Here is a 27,668-nt window from a genome sequence, read left to right as displayed (position 1 = left end):
ATACCAGGACAGTACAAATATACCCCAAATTACTCCTTTTTGGAAAGTAGACAGTCCAAGGTATTTAGTAAGGGGCATGGCAAGCTTTTTGAAGCTGTCATTTTTGGTCACAATTTTTTGGAAAATGAAAAAATAATGTCATAATTTTTTTCTCACATACTGTCACAATTGCAGTACAACATCATCATATAACTGGCGTGGTGGTGCTCAGGGACACTGGTGACTGTATGTAATAAAAAAAACAACAACAAAAATTAATATATTTTTTTTCTTTCCTTTTTTTACAATTTGTTTTTAACATGTAAAAAAAGGAAAGAAAAAAGACCAGACCAGAGCAATGGTATTGCTCTGTGACCAGAGCAATATAGCATTACCATAGTAAAATTGTACTACTCTGGGGAAGTGATCAGGATTTTTTTGCTTCTTACATATTATGATTGCTTGTACCAGTGAATTTCACTGGTATAAGCAACCATTTTTACTGAATTAAATTGATTAAATTGTATTGTTGTGATTGCCTGTGATTGGCCATAGCTAATCACTTGGTACAGACAGACTGTCATTGGCCCTGTCTGTACCAAGTAATCAATGTGACCAATCACAGCTGCCAACACAATTGTACACAATGAATGGCATGTATGAAAGCCACCTATTGTTTACAATTGTCATGTGATCTGCTGTGGCCACAGCGATCACACGGTACCAGCAGCGGCCCAGTACAGGGATCTGTCATCAGCTGTCCACCAGTGACAGATCATGCTGCAGTGCGGCCGTGGCGTGTGCCGGTAGAACATTATAGGACCTCCACCTAGAATGACGAATGTCCTGCATGCCCATCATTTTGTCTATAGGCCAGACAGAAACTGGTTTAAACACTGTCCAGGGAACATTACAACTGTGCTTAAAGGCTATGTCCACCTTTTGTAAAAAAGTAATAACTGTACATATATTTGCAAAAGAAATATGCAATTAATATTTTTTGGGGAAATGAGCCTGCAAAGCATTGCCCTTACAATCAGTGTATCGCGGTTTCAATGCCAGGATCCTGCAGACTCTTTCTCCAGATCTTTGTACCAAGGTACTCACTTTCAATTAGTGAGCTAGAGGAAGTATCGATGGACTACAAGTGCCTTGACCACCACACTTGTGTTCCATAGAGAACTAATAGTCCATCTGCCACCATGGTAAGGACCTGTTGGTTACTCATTCACAGATCTGAATGAATGATGTGACTGTGCAGGTGGAGCTCCACAAAGACACGAAAATTTCAAAAGTGACAGCTGCTGTGGGGGAAATAGACCCTTGCACGCTGTCACAGGGGATGGTGGTTTGGAGGTAGGAGGGTCTTATTTGCACCATGTTATATTTTACACCCTAAAATACGAGAGTAACATTGTCCAAAAGGTGAAGTTAGCCTTTAAATCTGATCTCCAGGTCCTACAAGTTTCTCTCGAAACCTCCCTCTCTACAACAGACATTTCTAGGAATTTCCACTGTACCTTGCTCCTGGGCTGAGAAAAATAAATTTTGTGTCAATATGATTTTCGTCTGTTAAATGCTGTTGCCTGGGGCTCTAGAAGGAGGCATCCTACTTCACATCCTGTGCATGACAGTGTGGGCAATGGCCCTGTGATTGCTGTAGCTGCTGGAAGTAAGAGCTAAGATACGCTGGGCAAAGCTGAGGACATCAAAGGGAAGAGCTTTGTTTATCAAGGTAGAGCCATTGGTAGGGCAGCACTGTCACTGTGCAAATGTACATAAATGCAAACAAAGGCCGCATTTGGCAAACGGGCCACAGTTTAGAGACCACTGTAGTAGAGCAATGTACGCTCCATTATTGTGGAACATGTAGGCTTCCTCTGGTAGGACTATCATTGTGTAGGCTTCCTCTTGTAGCACAGTCTTCTTCTCCTCTGGTCAGCACACATCAGCTCCTAGTTACTGTGGAGCTGAAGATACTATCAGCACAATTATGGAAAGAACTGTGTTTGCAGAGATAGAAAAAGATGTGCACAGGAACCTTGTAATAAGCAAATGCTTGGAGATCCAAAGATAGGTGGGGATAGGAGTGGATCTCGTCTCTGAGAAGAGCCAATGCCCTGCGATCCTTCTATTTTACTCAGTGCTGATATAATGACTTCAGTGCTGCCTGAAGCAAAATGACAAGGGGGCATTGAGGTGACTGGTCACTGAACGTACAGAAACCAGGCTAGATTAACCAGTCCGCTTGACAGGAGATGCAATCGCCAGGACAAAAATCAGGCATTTTTCAGCAAGAATTTCATAAGAATGGATGCACTCACAGAAAAAACAATTATTTTTGGAAGTTGGAAGAGTAAGCAATATGCTTAATTTAAGAATGTTTTCATATGCGTACAGAGATCAGCTTTATGTGAGAACTTGCTTGTTATTTCTGTCATATCCAGTGCAGCCAGGATTTGTAGCCTCCTACGGGGCTTGTGGGTGGAAATGACACCATGTTTGGGCTTTCTTTTGGTGGTAAATGGTAACGGATATCTCTGACCAGGGCCCTCTGATTCCTCATGTATTGAATTGTATTGTAACTATACTGTCTGCCCTCATGTTGTAAAGTACTTGGCACTATATAAATTCTGTATAATAATAGTAATTATCAAAAGAAAACTAGCCCAAAATAGTAATTTTTTAAATCTAGTTGTTCTTGCTATTACCATAATTTACCACCCAAATAAATTCTCCTGCTCTGATGATCGCAGTCATACCACATGGTATTTGTTATTTGTACCTGTAGTAGGGCCCAGAAACAATAGTGCACATTTTGCTTTTTTTTATCCTACCACAAACTGACATTAAAGTGGACCTTCAGTCATTTTTTCAACTTTCCATCTATTAAATCTTCTGCCCTTGTGGTTTTAACTGGATAGTAAAACATTTTTTTTCTGCCAGTAAATACTTTTTACAGTCCACTTCCTGTTTCTTGTCTGGTAAAAAGCCTAGGCTTATGACATCATGCACAGCTCTCTCTCCCTCACCCTCGTGAGCGTTTACCAGGAAGGGAGGGGGGGTGAGTCATAAGAGGGCCAATGAGAGCTGCAGAGCTGGAGGTGTGCCTCTGTGTGTCTGTGTCAATCCAGGAAGTGAACAGGCAGCAGCTTCAACTGCCCACAGTTAAATGGTTGCAGCTGCAGAATATTTGGCAAGTACAGAATCACAGTATATATAAAATAATATGCAAAGTGGTTGGAGGGAAGCTTCAGAATGGCAAAGATGTTTTTATTACAAATTATGTGTCTGAATTTTTCCGACGTCGCATTTGCAGCGCCGCACCAGTTCACAAAAGCTTGTTCAATTAAAGGGGTTGTAAAGTCAGAAGGTTTTTTATCTTGAGGCTCGGTTCACACTGGGGCGACTTGGGATCCGACTTGTATGCCCTCAAGTCGCCCCAAGTCGCCCCAGAAAGAGATTCACATTTAAGTGAATGGGAGCGTCTTAATAGACACTACTGAGGTCGCTCCGACTTCAGAGCGTACTCCCTGTACTACTTTGATCCGACTTTGATCCGACTTCAGCCTATTGACTATCATTGAAGTCGGATCGCCGTCTCGCATGATCCGACTTCGGCATGCGACTTGTGCTCAGATGATCTTGAGGGGGAACTCCGCGCCAAATTTTAAATAAAAATCCGGCATGGGTTCCCCCTCCAGGAGCATACCAGGCCCTTGGGTCTGGTATGGACCTTGAGGGAAACCCCCTACGCCGAAAAAACTGCGTGGGTGGTCCCCCCCAATCCATACCAGACCCTTATCCGAGCACGCAGCCCAGCCGGACAGGAATGGGGGTGGGGACGAGCGAGCGCCCCCCCCCCCCTCCTGAACCGTACCAGGCCGCATGCCCTCAACATGGGGGGGTTGGTGCCTTGGGGGAGGGGGGCGCGCTGCGGCCCCCCCACCCCAAAGCACCTTGTCCCCATGTTGATGAGGACAAGGGCCTCTTCCCGACAACCCTGGCCGTTGGTTGTCGGGGTCTGCGGGCGGAGGGCTTATCGGAATCCGGGAGCCCCCTTTAATAAGGGGGCCCCCAGATCCCGGCCCCCCACCCTATGTGAATGAGTATGGGGTACATCGTACCCCTACCCATTCACCTAGGGAAAAAGTGTCAATTTAAAAAAAAAAACACTACATAGATTTTTAAAGTATTTTATTAGACAGCTCCGGGGGTCTTCTTCCGTCTTCGGGGGTCTTCTCCGCGCTCTCCGGGTCTTCTGCCGGGCTGCTCCGCTACTTTCTGCTCTTTTGCCGCTCTTTTGCTATAGCGGAGGAGCCCGGTCTGCTGCCTTCTTCTCTTCGGGGGTCTCTCCGGTTCTTCTCCGCGCTCTCCGGGTCTTCTGCCGGGCTCCTCCGCTCTCTTCTGCCGCTCTTTTGCTAAAGCGGAGGAGCCCGGTCTTCCGTCTTCTGCCCTCTTTTCTCCTGATGTTGACACGACGCTCTCTGGGGCTGGAATGCACTCTGAGCGCTCCGCTCTGACTTATATAGGTGGTGACCACGCCCCCTTATGCCGTCACAGTCCCTGGGCATGCTGGGACTGTGACGTTTTAGGGGCGTGGTCATCGCCCAATGACCACGCCCCCTTATGCAGTCATAGTCCCAGCATGCCCAGGGACTGTGACGGCATAAGGGGGCGGGGTCACCGCCTATATAAGTCAGAGCGCACAGAGAGCATTCTAGCCGGAGAGAGCGTCGTGTCAACATCAGAAGAAAAGAGGGCAGAAGACGGAAGACCGGGCTCCTCCGCTTTAGCAAAAGAGCGGCAGAAGAGAGCGGAGGAGCCCGGCAGAAGACCCGGAGAGCGCGGAGAAGAACCGGAGAGACCCCCGAAGTCGGAAGAAGACCCCGGAGCTGTCTAATAAAATACTTTAAAAATCTATGTAGTGTTTTTTTTTTAAATTGACACTTTTCCCTAGGTGAATGGGTAGGGGTACGATGTACCCCATACTCATTCTCATAGGGTGGGGGGCCGGGATCTGGGGGCCCCCTTATTAAAGGGGGCTCCCGGATTCCGATAAGCCCCCACCCGCAGACCCCGACAACCAACGGCCAGGGGTGTCGGGAAGAGGCCCTTGTCCTCATCAACATGGGGACAAGGTGCTTTGGGGTGGGGGGGCCGCAGCGCGCCCCCCTCCCCCAAGGCACCAACCCCCCCATGTTGAGGGCATGCGGCCTGGTACGGTTCAGGAGGGGGGGGGGCGCTCGCTCGTCCCCACCCCCATTCCTGTCCGGCCGGGCTGCGTGCTCGGATAAGGGTCTGGTATGGATTGGGGGGGACCCCCCACGCCGTCCTTTCGGCGTAGGGGGGTTCCCCTCAAGATCCATACCGGACCCAAGGGCCTGGTATGCCCCTGGGGGGGAACCCATGCCGGATTTTTATTTAAAATTTGGCGCGGAGTTCCCCCTAAAGATTCATACCAAACACAGTGGCGGGGATCCAAGTCGGATCCCCGTTCATTGAAAGTCGGATCCACAAGTCGTGTTGAAGTCGGGTTGAAGTCGCGTTGCAAAGTCGCGTTGAAGTCGTGTTGCCCCTGTGTGAATCGAGCCTGATGCATTCTATGCATCAACATAAAAAGCCTTCTGTGTACAGTAGCCCCCCTAATACTTACTTGATGCCCATCTCTGTCCAGCGATGTCCACAAGTGTCTCAGCAGTTTGTGACTCTCCCTCCTAATTGGCTGAGACACAACAGCGGCGCCATTGGCTCCCTCTGCTGTCAAAGTCGGCTAGCCAATCAGGAGAGAGAGGAGGTGGGGCCAGGTCGCGGCTCCATGCCTGAATGGACTAACTTTTAGGGACTGATATGCGGGAATGAAATGGTGCGAGTTCAGCTGTACTCGCACCGTTTCATTCCCGCTGTTAGTGTGAACCTGCGCTTAGGCTGCTTTCACACTGAGGACTTTTTCAAATACTTTTGTGTTAAAAAAAGCGCCTGAAAAGCTCAAGAAAAATGCATCTTTTTAAAATCATTGAATACGTTCACACTGGGGCACTGCGCTTCCATTGCAGTGAAAAAAATCCTGCTTGCAGCATTCTTGGAGCATGTTCGGGGAGTTAAAAAAAATCACACCAAAAACGCATCTTTCCATTGAAAGCAATGGAAAACACCGTAAAAATGTGGCAAAAACACACACGCAATATCACTGCAAAATCGTTTTTGCCACGTTTTTGTAGCGGATCAGTGTGAAAGTAGCCTAACTGACACTGATACTAATTTACAAAATGGTTTTAGTTAAAAAAATATATATACTGACCCAGTCCTTTGACCCCAATCTTTGACCTTGACCTTTGACTCTTACCTTCACCCTAACACTAATCAAGCCTTGATTTAGTCGTTTTTACTTTATTTTTTAATTAATGCAAGGAGAGAAAGATGCAATGGATCTTTCCTTCTATTCAGAGCAGAAAGAAAAAGACATGGACAGGCTGCACACTGACTGATAACTGTTATAGCCAATCAGATGCTATCACAGCAATCAGGTGACCGGGAACCAGGAGTCCCAGGTCCCAATTGTCAGTAGGAGACCCGGAGCTCTGTCTCTGTGTGGGGAGTGTACTATGTGGTGTGCTCCCAGTACAAAGACAAGTACACAAATATTGCCACTAAAACAGAAAAACTGTGCTTGTGAGTCAAAAAATGTATACATAAAATGAAAAATTTGAAATATAAGAAACTGCAACACTATGAGATATTTATCATAGTAACTTTACCTGTTATAAACATTGCGCTGCACTAAAAAATGAAAAAACAATCCCAAACACATGTGTTAGAATGATCATTCATAAAAAATGAAAACATGAAGAAGAACATTTTTTTAATAAAGGAATAGTCAAAAACTCTATGTCTATGTTTATTTCTTATTGATACTTTTTTGTTTTTTTTTCCTTGTTAAAGGAGGCTTCCAGACTCTGATAAGCTCCCTGCCCGCAGACCCCCACAACCACCGCCCAGAGTTGTTAGGAAGAGGCCCTTGTCCCATCAACATTGGATAACACGATAGCAATTTTTTTTGTGAATTGGACTTTTTTGTACCGTATGCAATAATTTGTGCAAATAAATCACGTGACCATGTTATCGCATGCAGTAAACATTAGTGAATTGAACCCGAAGTCCTATTATGTGTTCATATTTGAATTATAGCCACAGAGCAGTTATCCACCACCTCAATGGTACAAATGCAACTGTAAATGTCCCTCTAATTTTTAGAGAAGTCATATAGTACCCATGGGTTAAAGAATGCATCAAAGCCAAAATACTTCCGCTGGCACTCTTCCAAGGTAACTGTAATGCTCATAACAATCCTATTTATTTGGACTTTTATATGTGTTTATTTTTTACGAGTGATTATTCTAGCACGTGTTTGGGATTGTTTTTTAATTTTTTAGTGCAGCTCAATGTTTATAAGAGTTATGCATATATAGATAGCGACCCGCTTCCATGAGGACGCATATATGCGTACTGCCGGCGGGAAGGGGTTAAATCAGACTACCTCCACTCTGTCACATTTAGGTCTCAAAAATGAAAAAGGATGCAAACCTTTTCTGCATTTTTATTTTTTCTCAGGATATGGACAGACTTATGCCACGTACACACGATCGGAATTTCCGACAGAAATGTTCGATGGGAGCTTGTTGCCGGAAATTCCGACCGTGTGTAGGCTCCATCAGACATCGGAATTTCCGACAACAAAAATTTGAGAGCTGGTTCTCAAATTTTCCGACAACAAACTCAGTTGTCGTAAATTCCGATCGTGTGTACACAATTCCAACGCACAAAGTTCCACGCATGCTCGGAATCAAGCAGAAGAGCCGCACTGGCTATTGAACTTCATTTTTCTCAGCTCATCGTACGTGTTTTACGTCACCACGGTCTTGACGTTCGGAATTTTCTACAACATTTGTGTGACCGTGTGTATGCAAGACAAGTTTGAGCCAACATCCTTCGGGAATAAATCCGGGATTTTGTTGTCGGAATGTCCGATCGTGTGTACGCGACATTAGAGGTAATTGGATGTAATCAGAAACTAATCCCCCCAAAATAACATGTCAGGTCATACCACCCATGTGAAAGGGATCATAAAATAATTTCATCAAGTATGTCTCTCTATAGTGTGTATTTGTGTATACACAAAAGTGTAATTTCTCTCTGTTGCCTCATTCTTTTGCAATCTGCATGAGTCACGAGACATGTTTTCCTGACACCAAGCGATAAAAAAGTGACAGAGGAGAGAGCTGCAGCACACAGCCTGTGATTGACAGCCTCAGCTCTGTTCCTGTGTGTTGCATGAAGGGGGGGTGTGTCTCTTCCCTCCCTAATGTTTAGGGTCATTGTCCTGCTGAAAGGTGAACCTCTTACCCAGTCTTAAGTCTGCAGACTCTAACAGGTTTTCTTCTAAGATTGCCCTGTATTGGGCTCCATCTATCTTCCCCTCAACTCTGACCAGCTTCCCTGTCCCTGCTGAAGAAAAGCATCCCCACAACATGATGCTGCCACCACCATGTTTCACGGTGGGGGTGGTGTGTTCAGGGTAACGTGCAGTGTTAGTTTTCCGCCACACTAACACACTGTTGGATTTTTCAAAGGGAAATGTTCGATGGGAGCCTGTTGGAAATTCTGACCGTGTGTAGGTTCCATCGGACATTTTCCGTCGGAATTTCCGACAAACAAAATTTGAGATCTGGATCTCAAATTTTCCAACAGCAAAATCCGTTGTCGTAAATTCCGACGTCACCGCGCTTGATGTTCGGAATTTCCAACAAGATTTGTGTGACCATATGTATGCAAGACAAGTTTGAGCCAACATCCGTCGGAAAAAAACATGGATTTTGTTGTCGGAATGTGCAATCATCTGTACGCGGCAATAGCGTTTTGCTTTTAGGCCAAAAAGTTCAATTTTGGTCTCATCTGACCAGAGCACCTTCTTCCACGTTTGCTGTGTTCCCCACATGGCTTCTTGCAAACTGCAAACTGGACTTCTTATGGCTTTCTTTCAACAATGGCTTTCTTTTTGCCACTCTTCTATAAAGGCCAGATTTGTGGGGTAAAAAACACAAGGAGAGAGGCGCCTCTGGGTGCAGATATTAGGACAAGTTTAATAAACACCTAAAAATGGCAACTCACATTTGTGAAGTAAAAAACAGGCACATTGTGAAGTCCCAGCAAGAGGGGGGATCATCAGTGGACGGTCCAATCCTGTGTGATAAAGGGCTGTGCTCACTGTAACACTGCTGATGTAAAAAAACAGCCACGGTGGAGAGGAACTCAAAGCGAAGCTTGGAACGCAGGTGGTTGAGTAATGCGTTTGGTGAGCATGCACGCTACGGATGACACGGCAGCCACACTCCTTCATCAAGCATCATTGTGTTTTTTCAGTGCTATTGGAACATGGTTTCTGTTCCCATTTGACGGCAGCCCTGCGTGTTGGATTCCCTTTATCCTCCTTGGACTTTCAATGGACTTTTGATGAACATTTAATGCATAAATGATAAACCATTATGCATATGCCTTCTTAACCTTGTGGGATAATCTGTTTCGGTCACTTGCGCCATTACTTGTTTTGTCAGATTTGTGGAGTGCACGACTAATGCCCCATACACACGATCGGACATTCCGACAACAAAATCCATGTATTTATTTCCGACGGATGTTGGTTGAATCTTGTCTTGCATACACACGGTCACACAAGTCTTGTCGGAAATTCCAAACATCAAGAACGCGGTGACGTACAACACGTACAACAAGCCGAGAAAAAGGAAGTTCAATAGCCAGTGCGGCTCTTCTGTTTGATTCCGAGAATGCGTGGAACTTTGAGCGTCGGAATTGTGTACACACAATCGGAATTTACGACAACGGATTTTGTTGTCGGAAAATTTGAGATCCAGATGTCAAATTTTGTGTGACGGAAATTCCAATGGAAAATGTCCGATGGAGCCTACACACGGTCGGAATTTCTGACAACAAGCTCCCATCGAACATTTTCCGTCGTAAAATCCGACTGTGTTTACGGGGCATAATAGTTATCCTGTGCACAGATTCTCCCACCTGTGGATCTCTGCAGCCCCTCCAGAGTTACCATGGGCCTCCTGACTGTTTCTCTGATTAATGTTCTCCTTGCCCGGCCTGTCAGTTTAGGTGGATGGCCATGTCTTGGTAGGTTTACAGTTGCGCCATACTCTTTCCATTTTCGGATGATGGCTTGAACAGTGCTCTGTGAGATGTTCAAAGCTTGGGATATTTTTTTACAATCTAACCCTGCTTTAAACTTCTCTACAACTTTGTCCCTGACCTGTCTGGTGTGTTCCTTGCCCTTCATGATGCTGTTTGTTCACTAAGGTTCTCTATCAAACCTCTGAGGGCTTCACAGAACAGCTGTATTTATACTGGGATTAAATTAGGTGGACTCTATTTACTAATTTGGTGACTTCTGAAGGCAATTGGTTCCACTAGATCTTAGTTAGGGGTATCAGAGTAAATGGGACTGAATACAAATGCACACCACACTTTTCAGATATTTATTTGTAAAAAAAAAAAATGAAAACTATTTATCATTATTTTTCTTCCACGTCACAATTATGTTGGTCTATCACATAAAATCCCAATAAAATACATTAACGTTTTGGTTGTAACATGACAAAATGTGCAAAATGTCAAGGGGTATGAATACTTTTTCAAGGCACTGTAAACCTCTAACAAAAAATATTCTATTTAACTACCAAATGTTATACCATACTAAGGCCCTGTTCACACCTAAGGTCTCTTGCACACAAAACTCCTGTTTGAGCATCTACTTTTTCATGCGTTTTTTTTTTTGTATGTACTTGTGCGTATTTTCGTGCATATGCGTTTGCGCAATCTTGCACGCATTTTTACGCAAACTTATTACTGTGTATTTATATTAGCACCAACAATTTAAGCAAGGATATTACATGGGCCAATGGGATCTACTGGGGCCAATTTAAATAGAAGCCAGTTGACCTACCAGCATGTCTTTGGAGTGTGGGAACAAAATCGAATGCAGAGGAAACCCACGCAAGCACAGGGAGATAATTAACTATTTCAATACTGGTCACTTTCACCCCTTTCCTGCCCAGGCTAATTTTCAGCCTTCAGCGCTGTCACAATATAAATGACAATTGCGCGGTCATGCTACACTGTACCCAAACAAACTTGTTATCTTTTTTTTTGAAACAACTAGAACTTCTTTTGGTGGTATTTAATCACCACTGGGTTTTTTATTTTTTGCTAAATAAATGAAAAAATACAAAACTTTAGAAAAAAAAAATGTTTTTCTTAGTTCCTGTTATAAAATTTTGTAAATAAGTAATTTTTCTCCTTCACTGATGTGTGCTGATGAGGCTGCACTAACAGGCAATGATGAGGCAGCACTGATGAGGAGGCACTAATATGCGGCACTGATAGGTGGCACTAATATGCAGAAACCAAAGAAAAGCACACACCGCTCCAGGCAAATCTTCAGGTGCAGACCCCGGCTCACCACCGTCCAATGCGGATAAAATAAAGAAATGTTGGCACTCCGAATTTCCAAAAAGCTTGCTTGATGTACCTTTATTTTCACAAGTGTATCAGACAAACACAGGACAAGCAGTTGACATGTTTCGCAAGCAATAGCTTGTTTGTTCACAACCACATGATATGCAGCACTGATGGGCACTGTTAGGTGACACTGATGGGCACTGTTAAGTGACACTGATGTGTACTGATAAGCGGCACTGCTAGGTGGCACTGATAGGCATTACTGATGGGCACTGAAAGGCAGGACTGATGGGCACTAATTGGCATTACTGATGGGGCTGCACTGAAAATCAGGGCACTGATCAGTGCAGATGTCCCCACTGAGAAAAGCCGCTTATCGGCTCTACTCTTATCAAGCGCTATCACCGAAAGAGAGAGAAAATTCCATATTTTCGGGTGTTACCAGAACAGGAATGGAGGGGGAATCTTTTAATGGGAATACTAGTTCTGGTGACCCTGGTGGCAACTAGGGATTCCCTTACTTTGGAGGGATTATCTCACTTCCTTTTTGGGCTATGGGACAGGAAGCAAAGGGAAATCTCCCCATTGGGACACGGCAAAAAAAAAAACTGACAGGGGTTATAACCCTTCTTCTGCTCTATGCAAAATATAAAAAGTTTTGCCTTTATTTCTACCTTAATAATTGCTGTTTACAGAATTTATTTCACTACATTTAATTAAAATGTTTTTCTGTGTTTTCATGTACCTGGTTAGGCTAGAAGTCAGGGTCAGGCTGATATCTAAGAGCGTGGGATGTATCGCACATTTTAGAACCAAAAACACAGCTGTTGATCAGCTCTGCTTACAGCCCAGGTATGGCAAGGCATAGTGACTCATTAATAATCAATGTGGTTAGTTATATCTTCCAGAAGCACCTCTCCTACATGTGACTAGGCTTTTCTTGCAGAGGTGCACACTAAGGTAGTTTGCAGTGTATACAGTATGTTAAATCAAAGATTGAATGGAAACATGTAACAATAAAACCTTATGCTATCTATATGTATTCCCAATCACTAAAACCCCATATAAGCTTTATTATGTTAACATATTTTCAAAAATTCAATTTCAATAACTCTTATGCCGCGTACACACGAGCGGACTTTACGGCAGACTTGGTCCAGCGTACTGGGTTTCGTCGGACAATTTGATCGTGTGTGGGCTCCAGCGGACTTTGTTTGCTTAAAAGTTGGACGGACTTAGATTTGAAACATGTTTTAAATCAATCCGTTGAAATCGAGTCCAGTCGAAAAGTCCGCTCGTCTGTATGCTAGTTCGACGGACAAAAAGCCACGCTAGGGCAGCTATTGGCTACTGGCTATGAACTTCCTTGTTTTAGTCCGGTCGTACGTCATCACGTACAAATTCATCGGACTTTGGTGGATTGTGTGTAGGTAAGTCCGTTCATTCAGAAAGTCCGTCGTAAAGTACGTTGAAAAGTCCGCCGGGCAAAGTCTGCCGTGAAGTCCGACCGTGTGTACGCGGCATAACTTTCCAATTTTCACTAACCGCTTCCCATCTGGCCCATGCACATAAATAGCTGGACAGGAGCAGAGCCAATGCAGGTAGATGTACCTGTACGTCTTACTGCATCGGCCACTCGCGCACGCTCTCTCGCGCCCAGTGACAAGATCTGTGACTGCTATGTGCCTTGGACACTGTGGATCACATATTGGCATACAGGTCAATTTCAATGGCCCTGTATCATGTAATCATGGTGACCAATCACTGCTATCACAGTAGTAGTAGTAAACACAGGCAGCATTCATGCAGTCTTTGTTCACTACTGTGATTATTATGATTGGTCAAAGCGATCACAGTAGTACCATGTACCATGTAATCGCTATGACCAATCACAGCGATCACAGTAGTAAACAAAGACTGTATGAATTCCATCTTTAAACAGTGTTAGAGAATTGATTGCTTACAGATATCATGTCACTATGGTGATACTACACTGCTTTGGTGACCGTATGTAAAAAAAAATGAGTATATAGAGAAAGAGAGAGAGGAAGAAAGAGCATAAATGGTAGTCTAATCTGCTGTGCACCAACTACTGTATACTGGGTAAGTGTTGCCCTGCTTTGTTTCATTGGAATATATATGTAGCGCTGATATATTTATGATCTACCAACTGATAGGTAAATTTAGTAAATTGCTTGTTAGGGAAGTTAGATTTGCCTCTGTTCCAGCTTGGCTGACGTTGCATGTGTTTCCATACTGGGCCAGTGGGTGTCATTGTTACTATTGGCTAGTGTTGGAAAGGCAATGTGTCAAAGCGTATGGATGCTCTTCTGTCCTGGAGACAACTCAGTGGAGGTGGTCCTCCAAGTGGGATTCTGGGAGAGGGTATTTATGGGACAGACGCCATGTTTTAGGGTCGTTTTACAGCCACCTGCTGGCCCTCCTGGCCGACAGGTATGCGTTAGAGTGCTACCTCGTGGTCCTCCGTTCCAGAGGCCCGCATCGCTGTAGCGCATGGGTGGGCCCAGAAGCTTGTCTGGGGCCTACCACAGCAGCCGAGGAATGGTCCTGAGCTGTCTATCCAGAGTGAAGAAGCTGGACAACCGAGGAGATCCCAGGGGGGACCCGTCATGGAAGGATCATGCAGAGTGCTGGTCTGGAGAGGGGCCTGGTGACTCGGTTGGAGGACGTATCCTAAAGTAACTTTACAGCATAGTGTTGCCGGGTTTGGCTTAAAGGTTCAAGCATTGTGATTGACATTCACCACAAAACCAATACATCCTGTGGCAGAGGATCGTACGGATTCATCCCAAGCAAGTCTGTGGCAGAGACTTTTGTTCGTGCTACGTATTGGCTGCTAGGCAAGTGAGAGAGGCCTATCCAGGCGAGCAAAGAGTGTGTCCCACGAGGGGAGCGCATTCTACTGAAATATTCAGCTCTAAAGGACATTTATCAAGAATCCTACAGAAAGGTATTTGAGCTTTCCCTGCAGTTTCCCTTCTGCCTCTTTCCTGCTACTTCCTTCGTTAATTGTTCAATAAAGCATTGAAAACGTACTCAAGTGTTGGTGCTTGTATCGTCTGGAGGTAAACTCAACGGAACCCTAGACCCGGTGCCGGTGAAACAGAGGGAAGGAGAGTGAAGGTAACAAGCCCGCTTTAAACCAGCAGCTCCGCCGAGAGTTATTGCTACATGTGGGGGCTCGTCCGGGATTTGTTGACCGTCAATTCTCGCAACCCAGAGAAGTGTTTCACCGGGAGTTTACGGTGAGAGCTGGACTTTGTCAAAATTTTGCAGGTAGAGAAGGGGTTAAAACTGCAGGACTTTATTTCTGAGTGCGTAGGCGGCGGGCGCCAGTGAAAGCCCGGGAGCTACATGATCGGAGGAACAAGTGGGAGGAGCCTACCCTACTTGATACTGTGTGGGACGCGTGTATGTGTTTGGCGCCAGAGGAAAAGAGAAGCCTCGTGAACGTGCTGAGAAGATCAGAGTGTGGCTATGTCTTTTCCGGCGATGCAGCCAATTATGGGACCGAGAATGTTCCCTGCAAACACCGTGTTGAATACTGTACTGAACGGAACCCTGCTTAAGGATACTGGAGTTCGTTTGAAGCCGCAGGGGAGGTTTGTTCTGTATACCTCAGGAGATATTGAGGGACTGGTCATGATCTGCCATCGATGTGAAGGACTGGCCGTGCATCTTCGTCTGTTTGGCCAATGTCCGCAATGTGGAGAGTACTTGTTTGTGGTGGAGCAACCTACCACGTTGCCCCGTGCTTATCGGATGGATTGGGCAACAGGTATCGCCACAGTAGAAGCTGCTACTACTACAGAGAGAGAACGGCAGGCCACCACTTTGCCTGTTGTTGCTGAGAATGTTACGGAGAGAGACACTGCTGTTGCCGTCTCATCAGGGGACATTACTGTGATTTTTGCGTCCGCTATACCTACTCCTGTTGTACCTGTTCAGAGGAAGGTGGGATATGTGAAGGCTTCCCGCAGCCGTGGTCGAGGCCTACCTCAGAGGTTACCTGAACCGGAGCTACCAAAGTCCATGTCAGGAACGGGTAAGCCACTGATGGGGAATGTATCTGGGACTGTAAATAAGTATCTGCCAGCGGAAGAGCTGGGAGATTCGGAAATAGAATCCATGTCGGTCGGATCTTTCCGGTGATGATGACTTAGTTGAGACTATGTCACAAGAGCTGTTGTGGTCACAAGGTGAAGACGTTGCCTCTGCTATGACTTTCCCTGAATGGACAGCCCTGAGTTCTGGGAAGACGTCACCCTGTGTGGAGCCGCACAGTACTGTTACTGAGACTTTACCGAAAGTTGCTAGTTCACTACAGACACCGGCTGGGCTTATGGTGAGCAAATCATTGGATACCTGTGTGCCTCCTGGTATAGGGAAAGACAGATCTTTGCCCAAACTTGCACATTTGCAGAGAATGTTAAACAAGCATGTGGCTGCAGAGTATGGTTTGGAATTCCCCTATGTGCCCCAGGACATAATGCAAGTGATTGAACTTAACCGGGAACTTTGGTACAGTGAAGCTGTTTGGGACTATTTGTCTGTGCCTAAGCCTTTCCGAAAGACTGGATGTTCTGTTAAAATGGATGAACGTTTTAGTGGATGTTTTATGCACTGGAACTTCAGTTGGCACATCTATGCTGACAAAGTAGTAATCTGCAGGCCCGGAAAAGATGACGTTGTCTATTTCATTACCACAGTGGATAGAACGAGAAAGACACTGACCTTGCCAGATCCCCGGTTTTATTGGTGATTATGGACAAAAGAACTTTGGGTTAGTTAGTTAGTATCAGTATATAGAGATCTTCGTGGTCAAAACATAATGTTCACCTTGAAGTCTTCAGATTCAAAGAGTCTTCGCTAGCTGGACTTTATTCTTTTCATTGAAAGGATGTGATATACCTAAGTATATATAGGGATGGACTCCTAAAGATTATTTTGATATAGATTATGGGAAGAGAGTCTCATTTTTAAATGAGGCTTGCTCCTGAAGTTATACAGGATATATGTGTGTTTAATATGTTTTCCTTTTCAGGAACCATTTGATCTCCTATCAAGCTGTGAGGCTTTTCAGCTAGATAGATAGTGAGGTTCTGTATAGTCATAGGATGGTTTTGTTTACGGACGTGAACATATTGTTTTATAGATGTTAATCTCATAATGTCTTTCCACTGTCTTTCCTTCTCTATCCAATCCAAGTTCTAAGCTCAAATACCTGCTCCCAGGCTTGGGAGTTATTATCATTATTTTTGGACAGACGTTGGGGACAACGTCTATTGTAGTGGGGGGAGTATGTAGCGCTGGTAGATTTATGATCTACCAACTGATAGGTAAATTTTGTAAATTGCTCGTTAGGGAAGTTAGATTTGCCTCTGTTCCAGCTTGGCTGACGTTGCATGGGTTTCCATACTGGGCAGGTGGGTGTCGTTGTTACTATTGGCTAGTGTTGGAAAGGCAATGTGTCAAAGCGTATGGATACTCTTCTGTCCCGGAGACAACTTGGTGGAGGTGGTCCTCCGAGTGGGATTCTGGAAGAGGGTATTTATGGGACAGACGCCATGTTTTAGGGTCGTTTTACAGCCATCTGCTGGCCCTCCTGGCCGACAGGTATGCGTTAGAGTGCTACCACGTGGTCCTCCGTTCCGGAGGCCCGCGTCGCTGCGGCGCATGGGTGGGCCCAGAAGCTTGTCTGGGGCCTACCACAGCAGCCGAGGAATGGTCCTGAGCTGTCTATCCAGAGTGAAGAAGCTGGACAACCGAGGAGATCCCAGGGGAGGACCCGTCATGGAAGAATCATGCAGAGTGCTGGTCTGGAGAGGGGTCTGGTGACTCGGTTGGAGGACGTATCCTAAAGTAACTTTACAGCATAGTGTTGCCGGGTTTGGCTTAAAGGTTCAAGCATTGTGACTGACATTCACCACAAAACCAATACATCCTGTGGCAGAGGATCGTACGGGTTCATCCCAAGCAAGTCTGTGGCAGAGACTTTTGTTCATGCTACGTACTGGCTGCTAGGCAAGTGAGAGAGGCCTATCCAGGCAAGCAAAGAGTGTGTCCCACGAGGGGAGCGCATTCTACTGAAATATTAAACTCTAAAGGACATTTGTCAAGAATCCTACAGAAAGGTATTTGAGCTTTCCCTGCAGTTTCCCTTCTGCCTCTTTCCTGCTACTTCCTTCGTTAATTGTTCAATAAAGCATTGAAAAAGTACTCAAGTGTTGGTGCTTGTATCGTCCGGAGGTAAACTCAATGGAACCCTAGACCCGGTGCCGGTGAAACAGAGGGAAGGAGAGTGAAGGTAACAAGCCCGCTTTAAACCAGCAGCTCCGCCGAGAGTTATTGCTACATATATATAAAATCACCACCAGTAAGTGTCCCTGATCACCGCCACACCAGTCCGTGTGACCACAAAGCTTCATTCACATGGGTCATATGCATCTGTGCCCCATGTGATTTGCCTGTTTGCTGACCATGCTGCTGCCTGCCACCTGAACTGATTCATCTGCATGTCCATCAACTGCATTCCTGGAACCACAGTAACTCTTTGTTCTTCCTTTTTTCAGCCTCATATAATGCCATGAACATGGCATTCCTGGGGACAGCCACGTACCAGTAGCCTAGGAATGCCTGGCTTATAAGTATGAGGACTGCTATAGGTTACGCTATGCTAAGCTACAGTATATTCCCTGACCACTTGTACAGAGGCAATCATTACAGTGCATTATTTTCCATACAGTGTTGGTTGATTTATGTGATACACAAGATGCAGTATTATTTAAGGGACTTACATAATCAGTCCAAACACTGCAAAAGTCTCACACATGTGGTATCATTATACTCAGGAGGAGTAACAGAATGTGTTTCAGGGTAAAATTCCAAGTATGCTCATGCTATGTGTGAGACATATCCTATTAAATTGACAACATTGTGTAATCTTTATTTTCTTTCCACATTTTCCAAAAACCTGTGGCAAAAAGATGAAGTCATCAAAAGACTCACCATGCCTCTTTAAAAATACCTTTGGGTGTTTATTCTACAAAACTGTCATTTTCTGGTTGTTTCCACTGTTCTGCTGCTTGCTCCAGAGCCTACAAAAATGCGATAGGTAGTCGGAAATTAGACATGTAATTTATGCTCCTTGAAAGCCCAAAGGTGCTTCTTGGATTTTAGGCCTCTCTATGCATCTAGGCTCACGCATGTGGTATCCCATAATCAAGAGGCGCAGTAGATTGTGTTTTGGGGTGTAATTGTAGGTATGGCTATGCTGTGTGTGTGAAATTTTTTTTTTTTATGCACTAAAAGAAAAAAGTGACAAAAAAAAATACAACATTAAAAATTCACTATGCCTCTTACTAAATACCCTGGACTGTCTGCTTTCCAAAGAGGGGTCATTTTGGGTTATGTGTACTTTCCTGGCATTTTAGGGACTCGAGACATGAAATATGGAGTCAGTACATTAGGACTGATCAGTTGTCAAATATATACAGTGCCTTGAAAAAGTATTCATACCCCTTGAAATTTTCCAAATTTTGTCATGTTACAACCAAAAACGTAAATGTATTTTTATTAGGGTTTTTGCTCATTCTTCTTTGCAAAATAGCTCAAGCTCTGTCAGATTGGATGGAGAGCGTCTGTGAACAGCAATTTACAGGTCTTGCCACAGATTCTCAATTGGATTTAGGTCTGGACTTTGACTGGGCCATTCTAACACATGAATAAGTTTTGATCTAAACCATTCCGTTGTCGCTCTGTCTGTTTGTTTAGGGTTTTGTCCTGTTGGAAGGTGAACCTCCGCCCCAGTCTCAAGTCTTTTGCAGACTCTGACAGGTTTTCTTCTAAGATTGCCCTGTATTTGGCTCCATCCATCTTCCCATCAACTCTGACCAGTTTCCCTGTCCCTGCTGAAGAAAAGCATCCCCATAACATGATGCTGCCACCACCATGTTTCACAGTGGGGGTGGTGTGTTCAGGGTGATGTGCAGTGTCCGTTTTCTGCCACATATAGCGTTTTGCTTTTAGGCCAAAAAGTTCCCTTTTGGTCTCATCTGACCAGAGCACCTTCTTCCACATGTTTGCATTGTCCTCATGTGGCTTCTCACAAACTGCAAACTGGACTTCTTATGGCTTTCTTTCAACAATGGCTTTCTTCTTGTCACTCTTCCATAAAGGCCAGATTTGTGGAGTGCACAACTAATAGTTGTCCTGTGGACAGATTCTCCCACCTGAGCTGTGGATCTCTGCAGCTCCTTCAGAGTTAACTCTTGGCTGCTTCTCTGATTAATGCTCTCCTTGCCTGGCCTGTCAGTTTAGGTGGACGGCCATGTCTTGGTAGGTTTGCAGTTGTGCCATACTCTTTATATTTTTGGATGATGGATTGAACAGTGCTCTGTGAGATGTTCAAAGTTTAGAATATTTTTTTATAGCCTAACCCTGCTTTAAACTTCTCCACAACTTCTCCATCCCTGACCTGTCTGGTGTGATCCTTGGCCTTCATGATGCTGTTTTATCACTAAGGTTCTCTAACAAACCCCTGAGGGCTTCACAAAACAGCTGTATTTATACTGAGATTAAATTATACACTAATATTTACTAATTAGGTGACTTCTGAAGGCAATTGGTTCTACTAGATACTAGAGTAAAGGGGGCTGAATACAAATGCATGCCACACTTTTCACATATTTATTTGTAAAAAAAAATGGAAAACCATTTATCATTTTCCTCCCACTTCCCAATTATGTGCCACTTTGTGTTGGTCTATCACATAAAATCCCAATAAAATACATTTACGTTTTTGGTTGTAACATGACAAAATGTGGAAATTTTCACGGGGTATGAATACTTTTTCAAGGCACTGTGTATATGTATCATAGTTTGTGGACTCTATAACTTTTACACAGACTAAATAATATACATGTATTTTTTTTTGTTTTGTTTTTTTTTACCAAACAAATGTAACAGAATACATTTTGGCCCAAATTTATGAAAAAAGATTGTTTATTTGCAAAATTTTATAACAGAAACTAAGAATTTTTTTTTTCTCGAAATAGTCTTTGTTTCTTTATGTAGCAAAAAATGTAAAAAGATTAATAAAACCCCAGCGGTGATTGAATATCACCAAAAGAAAGCTCTATCCAGGGGCGGACTGACAACTCATGGGGCCCCCGGGCAATAGGAGATTATGGGACCCCCAGGCAATCAGAGATTATGGGGCCACACAGTATACACAAACACAGTATACAATCACACAGTATACACATACATGTACACACAGTATCCACAGACATGTTTCTGTTGGCTGAGAAGGTACTGGAGAGGTGGGGCAGCTATAATCTCTGGATTTTTAGACCAAAAGGATGTCGGTAAGGGACATTTCAGAGACAGATGTAAAAAAAAACACAGATTTTTACATACTGTCCCTGGTTTTACTGAGGCTGGCAACCCTGATGGGGCCCCCTAGTGGCCCAGGGCCCTCGGGCAGTGCCCGAGTGACTCAATGCTCAGTCCGCCCCTGGCTCTATCTGTCTAAAATATATATATATATATATATATATATATATATATATATATATATATATATATATAATTAATTTGGGTACAGTGTTGCATGACTGAGTAATTGTCATTCAAAATGTGACAGTGCTGAAAACTAAAAAATGTGCTGGACTGGAAGGGGAGGAAAGAGTCTGGTCCTGAAGTGGTTAAATAAATACCTGGTGCTCCTGTGTATATTAAGGTACTTCCTGCATAGGGTGACAACCTTCAGTACCTGCATTGACACCCAAGCTTCTAATGGAGATTTCAAGTGGCCATTTTAATAAGCATCATGTACAGTAAGCATGGTGCACTTTTGTCAGGAAACCCAAAATAAACAATGCCATGCAGCTATTGCTGGAGTACATGTATATAGACAGAAAGTGAGAGGAAACAAAGGATGAAAACAAAAGCAGAAAGCAATACTTTATTTAACCCCTTCCTACTACCTCCTGGCAACCCTTTAGATGAGTCTTATAGCCCAGGAGGTAGTGTCTTGATCACATGATAGCTCTCACAGCGGTCATATGATCAAGAGCTCATCCTGCTGATTCCCAATCACAAACAAGAACCGAGAGCTGTCGTTGACAACTCTGTCAGTAAGCATACCTCCCAACTTTCAAACTTGAGAATGAGGGACACTTGAGGGACATAGAATTCTGCAGTGCGCAAAGTGCACCACAGCAAGAAATTGATGTGGCCAAACTTTGTAGTGGGAGGGGCTTAATGGGCATGGTTAAACAAAACCCAAGCTCCAGGCATGTGCTGGGGGGAGGTAGCTTTGGGAGGTAGAGGACTTGTGCTAAAATGTGAAGTAGAGTGGGGGACAGATATATAATGGGGGGGTGCTTTAGGAGGGGAGAGGACTTTGCTGGGGTTCAGATGCATACGGGGGGAGCTTTGGGAGGGAAGTGGACTTATGCTGGGGGGTGCTTTGGGAGTGTAGATGACTTTTGCTAGAATGTGGGGTGGGTGGGGCGGATATTTGCTTGAGGGGCACTTTGGGAAGGGAGTGGACTTGTGCTGGAGGGGTCAGATACATACTGGGGGGGTGCAGAATTGTGCTGGAGAGGTCAGATACATACTGGGGGGGGTGCTTTGGAAGGGCAGAGGACTTGTGCTAGAAGGTGGGGTGGGGGATTTCAAATCCAATCCCCCCTCCAGCACAAGTTCTCTCCCCTTTCAAAGCATGACTCCAGAACATATCCTCTTATACCCTTCTTACTTGTCCCCCTCCACTCCCCTTCCCTGTCACTGTCAAAGGGATTTGGTAAATAAAACAAAAGCCTTCTTGTTCTCTTAAAATATGCTTAGATTGGTGAACCAGTGGGCTGAACAAGAAAAAACTAGGAGATTCCTCTATCCACACAAATTAGGTGGATGGAGGAATCCCTCCCACCGGCCACATCAAACCCTTACCTCTATACCATTGTGTCACTCAGCTCCCTTACCTCTATACCACTGGGCCACCAAGAACACTTACCACTATACCACTGTGCCACAATCGGCCCTTTACCCCTATGCCACTGGCAGCCTTTTGTTGAACAATGCCCCGCTATTATGCCTGTCCCCAGTACAATCCTCCCCCGGATAAGTCTGTTGACTAGTAATGTTCCTTCCCCCCATTAGGTCAGTCTGTGCCCAGTACAATCCTACAATCCCCCTCTTCCCAAGGTTAGTCTGACTGACCTGGGGGGATTGTACTGGGCAGACCAGACTAATCTTGGGGGGGTTGTAGTTCACAATCCACCCCTCCACCCCCAACTTCATAGACCTCAGACAGCCGCCAATGACAGGATGCAGGCACATACAGCTGACAGGACCCCCCGCAGATGCTGGCAGTGACAGGAGCCCCGCAGCTGCAGGCATTGACAGGAGCCCTGCAGGCGGGCAGAGACTGGAGCCCCGCAACCAGGGGCAGTGACAAAAGCCCCACAGCCAGGGGCAGTGATAGGAGCCCCGCAGCCACTCGCAGTAACAGGAGCCCCGCAGGGAATAGTGACAGGAGCCCAGCAGGTAGGCAGTGACAGGAACCCTGCAGTGGACAGTGACAGGAACCCCACAGGGGGCAGTAACAGGAGCCCCGCAGCTGTGAGCAGTGACAGGAGCCCCGCAGCTGCGGGCAGTGGCAGAAGCCCCGCAGGTGGGCAGTCACAGGAGCCCCACAGGTGGACAGTGACAGGAACCCCACAGGGGGCAGTCACAGGAGCCCCACAGGTGGGCAGTGACAGGAGCCCCACAGGGGGCAGTGACAGGAGCCCTGCAGCAGGCAGTGAAAGGAGCCCTGCAGGGGGCAATGACATGAGCCCCACAGTGGGCAGTGACAGGAGTCCATGCTAGTGCGCCCCCGCCGGAGAAGTCACTGGAGCCAAGTGCTGGAACTTGTTGACTCCACTCAGCCTTGATTTACAAGGACTCTGGGACTTACATCAAATCCCGGGACGGTCCCGGCGAATCCGGGATGGTTGGGAGGTATGTATTGTGTGCACAGTAAGTGATCTCTTACCACACAACCTCAGACCCCATTGACAGCTGATCGTTAAGCAGTGCCAGCCTCCTTGTCACTGCATATATGCATTAGAGTGGCAGGAAGAGGATAAAAAGGCAATTGTTTATTATACACAGTGTCCCCCAACTAGGTGCCCATGGTTCCCCCCAGTAACTCCTGTGTTCAACCTACCAGAAAGGTAAATATAAATTCTATATTTTTTACAGGGTGCTTACAGTTTTAATATTTCGATTTTATATTAAACTTCTAAAACATGTTTGGGGTTTGAGCTTAAGAACCTTTTTACTTTAAATAGAGTGGTGGAAATGTTAGCAAGCTTTTATTGCTGCCTGTGATGCTATGGGTGGTCAACAGAACAGGTTGTAAGGGGAATCTCCCCAATGAGGATACAGACATTAATGAACTGACTTATGTTTCTTAGAATAGGATATATATTAATAACATTCACAAATCCATAGCTGGAACCAGTAGTTTGTTGAATGCTGGGTGGAGAGGATTCCTTTTGATGTCTGTACTTCATTAATATTGATAGCTTGTAAACGTGCATGCAAAAAGTCCACTTAAGTGTACTGATCAATGTTGTGGAATAACCCTTTAATACTTAAATATGTAAGCCCAGGTATACTTCTGCTGTACTGAATTTAAACCTACAAGCTTAAAAAAAAAATAAGCAAATTAAATGAAAAAAAAAAATACATGTGTGTTGAAATTCTAAAATTCTATACTGCCTTTTTTTGTATTTTAGGAAGAGTTGACTTTTGAGGTCCATCAAGCAAAATGGAATCCCCTTAATTTCTGGAAATGTTTTGAAGACATGCTTTCCTTCAGTATGCTCTTTATATACCTCTTTTGGTGGGAGATGACATGAAGAGGTTGCACATTTAACAGCGCTGATGTTCATTTCTCCATCAAGATCACTTATCAGGCTCTAGGATCCCTATGACTTGCTGCCACATACCGCCGTCATGGCTCATGCTATTGAAGTGGATGACAATGAGATGACCCAAGGTGATTACCCTGGGAGCTCCAGGAGAGACTCTTCACTTAGGGCCCGACATCTATTCCGTAGGCTGAACAGACCCGGGAATGGACACCCCAAAGGGCTGAGAGCTACTTCTCCAATGGGAAGGGTCATCTTGATAAATTCATCATTAGAAGGTAAGCTCCCTTTTCATTTGTAGTGAGCAATTATTGTAGGATCATTTTTACAGAATAACCTCTGTATACTTGACTACTGCTTCAAATAGCCTCTGTTTATTTGACTACTGCGTAAAATCTTTAGACATTTAAGTCACATAAAGGGAAACCCCCAGGAATGGGTATTTGTAATGCTTTAATATTTTTACATTATTCCAACAGCTTAACCTCCCAAAGATACCTTTGTGCAATCTTTATAAGATGCATTTTTTCCTTCTCAATGTAGTGTATTCTAAGTGTTGCCCAACAGAGGCTGTCCTCTCTCTCGGTATGTCAAGGTAAAACATCACTCTAGTCTAGGCTATTAAAGTAGGTAAATCTGTCAGTTAACAAACCTTACAATATGTTTCTTTCATATACTCTTGACATCACCTTTGTTAAAGCCCAAATGAGCTTTCTTTTTTTGTTTCATTCCAAACTGTTCTTTATTAAAGGTGCAACATACAAAGTAAAGGTTGACAGGATACAAATGTAATAAAGTAAGTGGTATAAACATAGTTACATTGTTAGTCAAGTGGAAAAGCAGACACAAGTCCATCTAGTTCAACCAATGACACTACCCAGTAAAAAAGCTGCAGCCTAGTAGAAGAATGGTACACTACATTATACAAAATCAATCACTGGGCATGTAAAGGTGATATTCAAAACAAGCAAAAATAGCATAGAAAAACCTCACGCTAAATATAGGTAAGACTGCTGCACTTTTACTACTCCTTGAATATGAGGAGGTGAAGATACAGTGCTCAAAATATAAAAGATATGCGCTGTCTCATGTGAATTAATCAAGTGAAGTATTGTGAACAAACACAAAAATTACCACCATGTGATTAAACGAACATAATGACATAATATGAAACCAAATTCATCAGAAAATTATTCATCCAAAAAATATTGGATGAAAAAATAAAAGTTCATCAAAAAAATAAAATTATATATTTTTTTTATCAAAAAAAATATACATATAAAGTATCCTGGTGTTTTCATTGCAATCAATGTTCAAATCATTCTATAAAATCAAGTGAACCACTTCCAATGAAAGAATATTTTCAATCCGTTTCTCCAAATATAATTAAATTTGCTGCTTACCAGATCCCAATGATCTCCAAGTTATAAGAGATCATTTATCGCATGAGGTGAACAGATATGTGGATTCCTCCTTTATGTAACCGGACCTCCTCGATGGATCACTCCGGCAAGCCTCCTAATTAGCTTCCTAGCCCTGCACACTTTGGCCTGGACTCACTTAATGCTCTCCACTCGGTGTATGTGTGGGGTTTAAACATAAGGAAGACTCATTGCATAATACCTTTACAAAAAGGCTTATTGAAGCTAAAATAATGCACTTACAGCAACTAGGATAAATTTAGGCAATAGAGAGGGTAATCCAACCAAGAGATCATCAACAAGTATGGATCATCACATCACAGCTCCCATCTCCTTCCAATATGTTTCCCCTTAATAGGCTACTTCTGGGAATGGAGGTTTCATATTATGGTATTATGTTTGTTTAATCACATAGTGGTAATTTTTGTGTTTGTTCACAATACTTCACTTTATTGATTCACATGAGACAGCGCATATCTTTTATATTTTGAGCACTGTATGTAAAGGTGATGTCAATAAGAACAATAGCAAGCAAAAATGAACCAGAGTATGCTTTGTGGGACACTTCAGTGGACCATAAGAACTTGTTCAATGAAAGGTGCATAAGTGTGTTTGTGCCTCACTTTTCTCCTTCTAGAGAGATGGTGAAATACAGGGTTGGTCTGCAAGGCTCGTTTTGGGTTGTAAGGTTAAGATCTTTTCCCAGTTTTGTTAAATTTGGAGGGGCATCCCCTCTGTTTATAGAGATGTTTTTTGTATTGCAGGATTGCATAAAGGTTGGTGTCAAAATTTGAATCCAAAGTTTTACAATTAGTTTCCTAACCAATAATAAGGATTCCTGTAAAAAGATACATGTGTAGGTGAAATGCTGTGTATGCCTAGTAGGCAGGCCTTGGGGTCTAGAGTTATTGTGAAGCCCATATTGTCGTGTAAATTCAGTGCCTTGGAAAAGTATTCATACCCCTTGAAATTTTCCAAATTTTGTCATGTTACAACCGAAAACTTAAATGTATTATATTGGGATTTTATGTGATAGACCAACACAAAGTGGCACATAATTGTGAAGTGGAAGGAAAATGATAAATGGTTTTCAACATTTTTTACAAATAAATTACTGAAAAGTGTGGCGTGCAATTGTATTCAGCCCCCCTGAGTCAATACTTTGTAGAACCACCTTTTGCTGCTTTTAAAGCTCCAAGTCTTTTTGGGCATGTCTCTACCAGCTTGGCACATCTAGAATGAAATGTTTGCCCATTCTTCTTTGCAAAATAGTTCAAGCTCTGTCAGATTGGATGGAGAGCATCTGTGAACAGCAATTGTCAAGTCTTGCCACAGGTTTCACAATTGGATTTAGGTCTGGACTTTGACTGGGCCATTCTAACACATGAATACAGAGGCGGCTCTAGGCTTTGTGAGGCCTTAGGCAAAATTTAGACATGAGGCCCCACTCACACACTTTGCAGGAGTTAAGGAAGAACCCCGAGGTTGAGCATCTTATTACTGCTCCTGCTTGTGTGGGTGGGATGTGTACTGTACCAATCACATGAATAGGAGAGGAAGGTCAACAAAGATTGGCGCAGTACACATCCCACCCATACAAGCAGCAGCAGTAGTGAGATGCTCCGCCTCAAGGTGAATAAGGGGTTGGTGGTATGTACAGGGGGGGCACGGAGTGAATAGGGGAGGGTGGAATGTGCAGAAGGGGGGCATGGAGTGAATAGGGGTGGGTGGTATGCGCAGGAGGGGGGCACGAAGTGAATAGGGGTGGGTGATATGT

General features: G+C 44.2%; 1 protein-coding gene across 1 annotated transcript in view; it reads left to right on the top strand.

The window, feature by feature from the left end:
- Nucleotides 1–27,668, top strand: part of PDZD7 (PDZ domain containing 7) — a 135,070-nt gene that overhangs the window by 19,082 nt on the left and 88,320 nt on the right. Inside the window, exon 2 of the mRNA XM_073596166.1 lies at nucleotides 24,336–24,748. Coding sequence (XP_073452267.1) covers nucleotides 24,556–24,748 — 193 coding nt within the window. The 5' untranslated portion in view covers nucleotides 24,336–24,555. The remainder of the gene's footprint in view (nucleotides 1–24,335; nucleotides 24,749–27,668) is intronic.

Source organism: Aquarana catesbeiana, linkage group LG08 (assembly GCF_042186555.1).
Source record: "Aquarana catesbeiana isolate 2022-GZ linkage group LG08, ASM4218655v1, whole genome shotgun sequence".
NCBI lineage: Eukaryota > Metazoa > Chordata > Amphibia > Anura > Ranidae > Aquarana > Aquarana catesbeiana.
The sequence above is the reverse complement of the archived record's forward strand: the minus strand, read 5'-3'. Positions and strand labels throughout refer to the sequence as shown.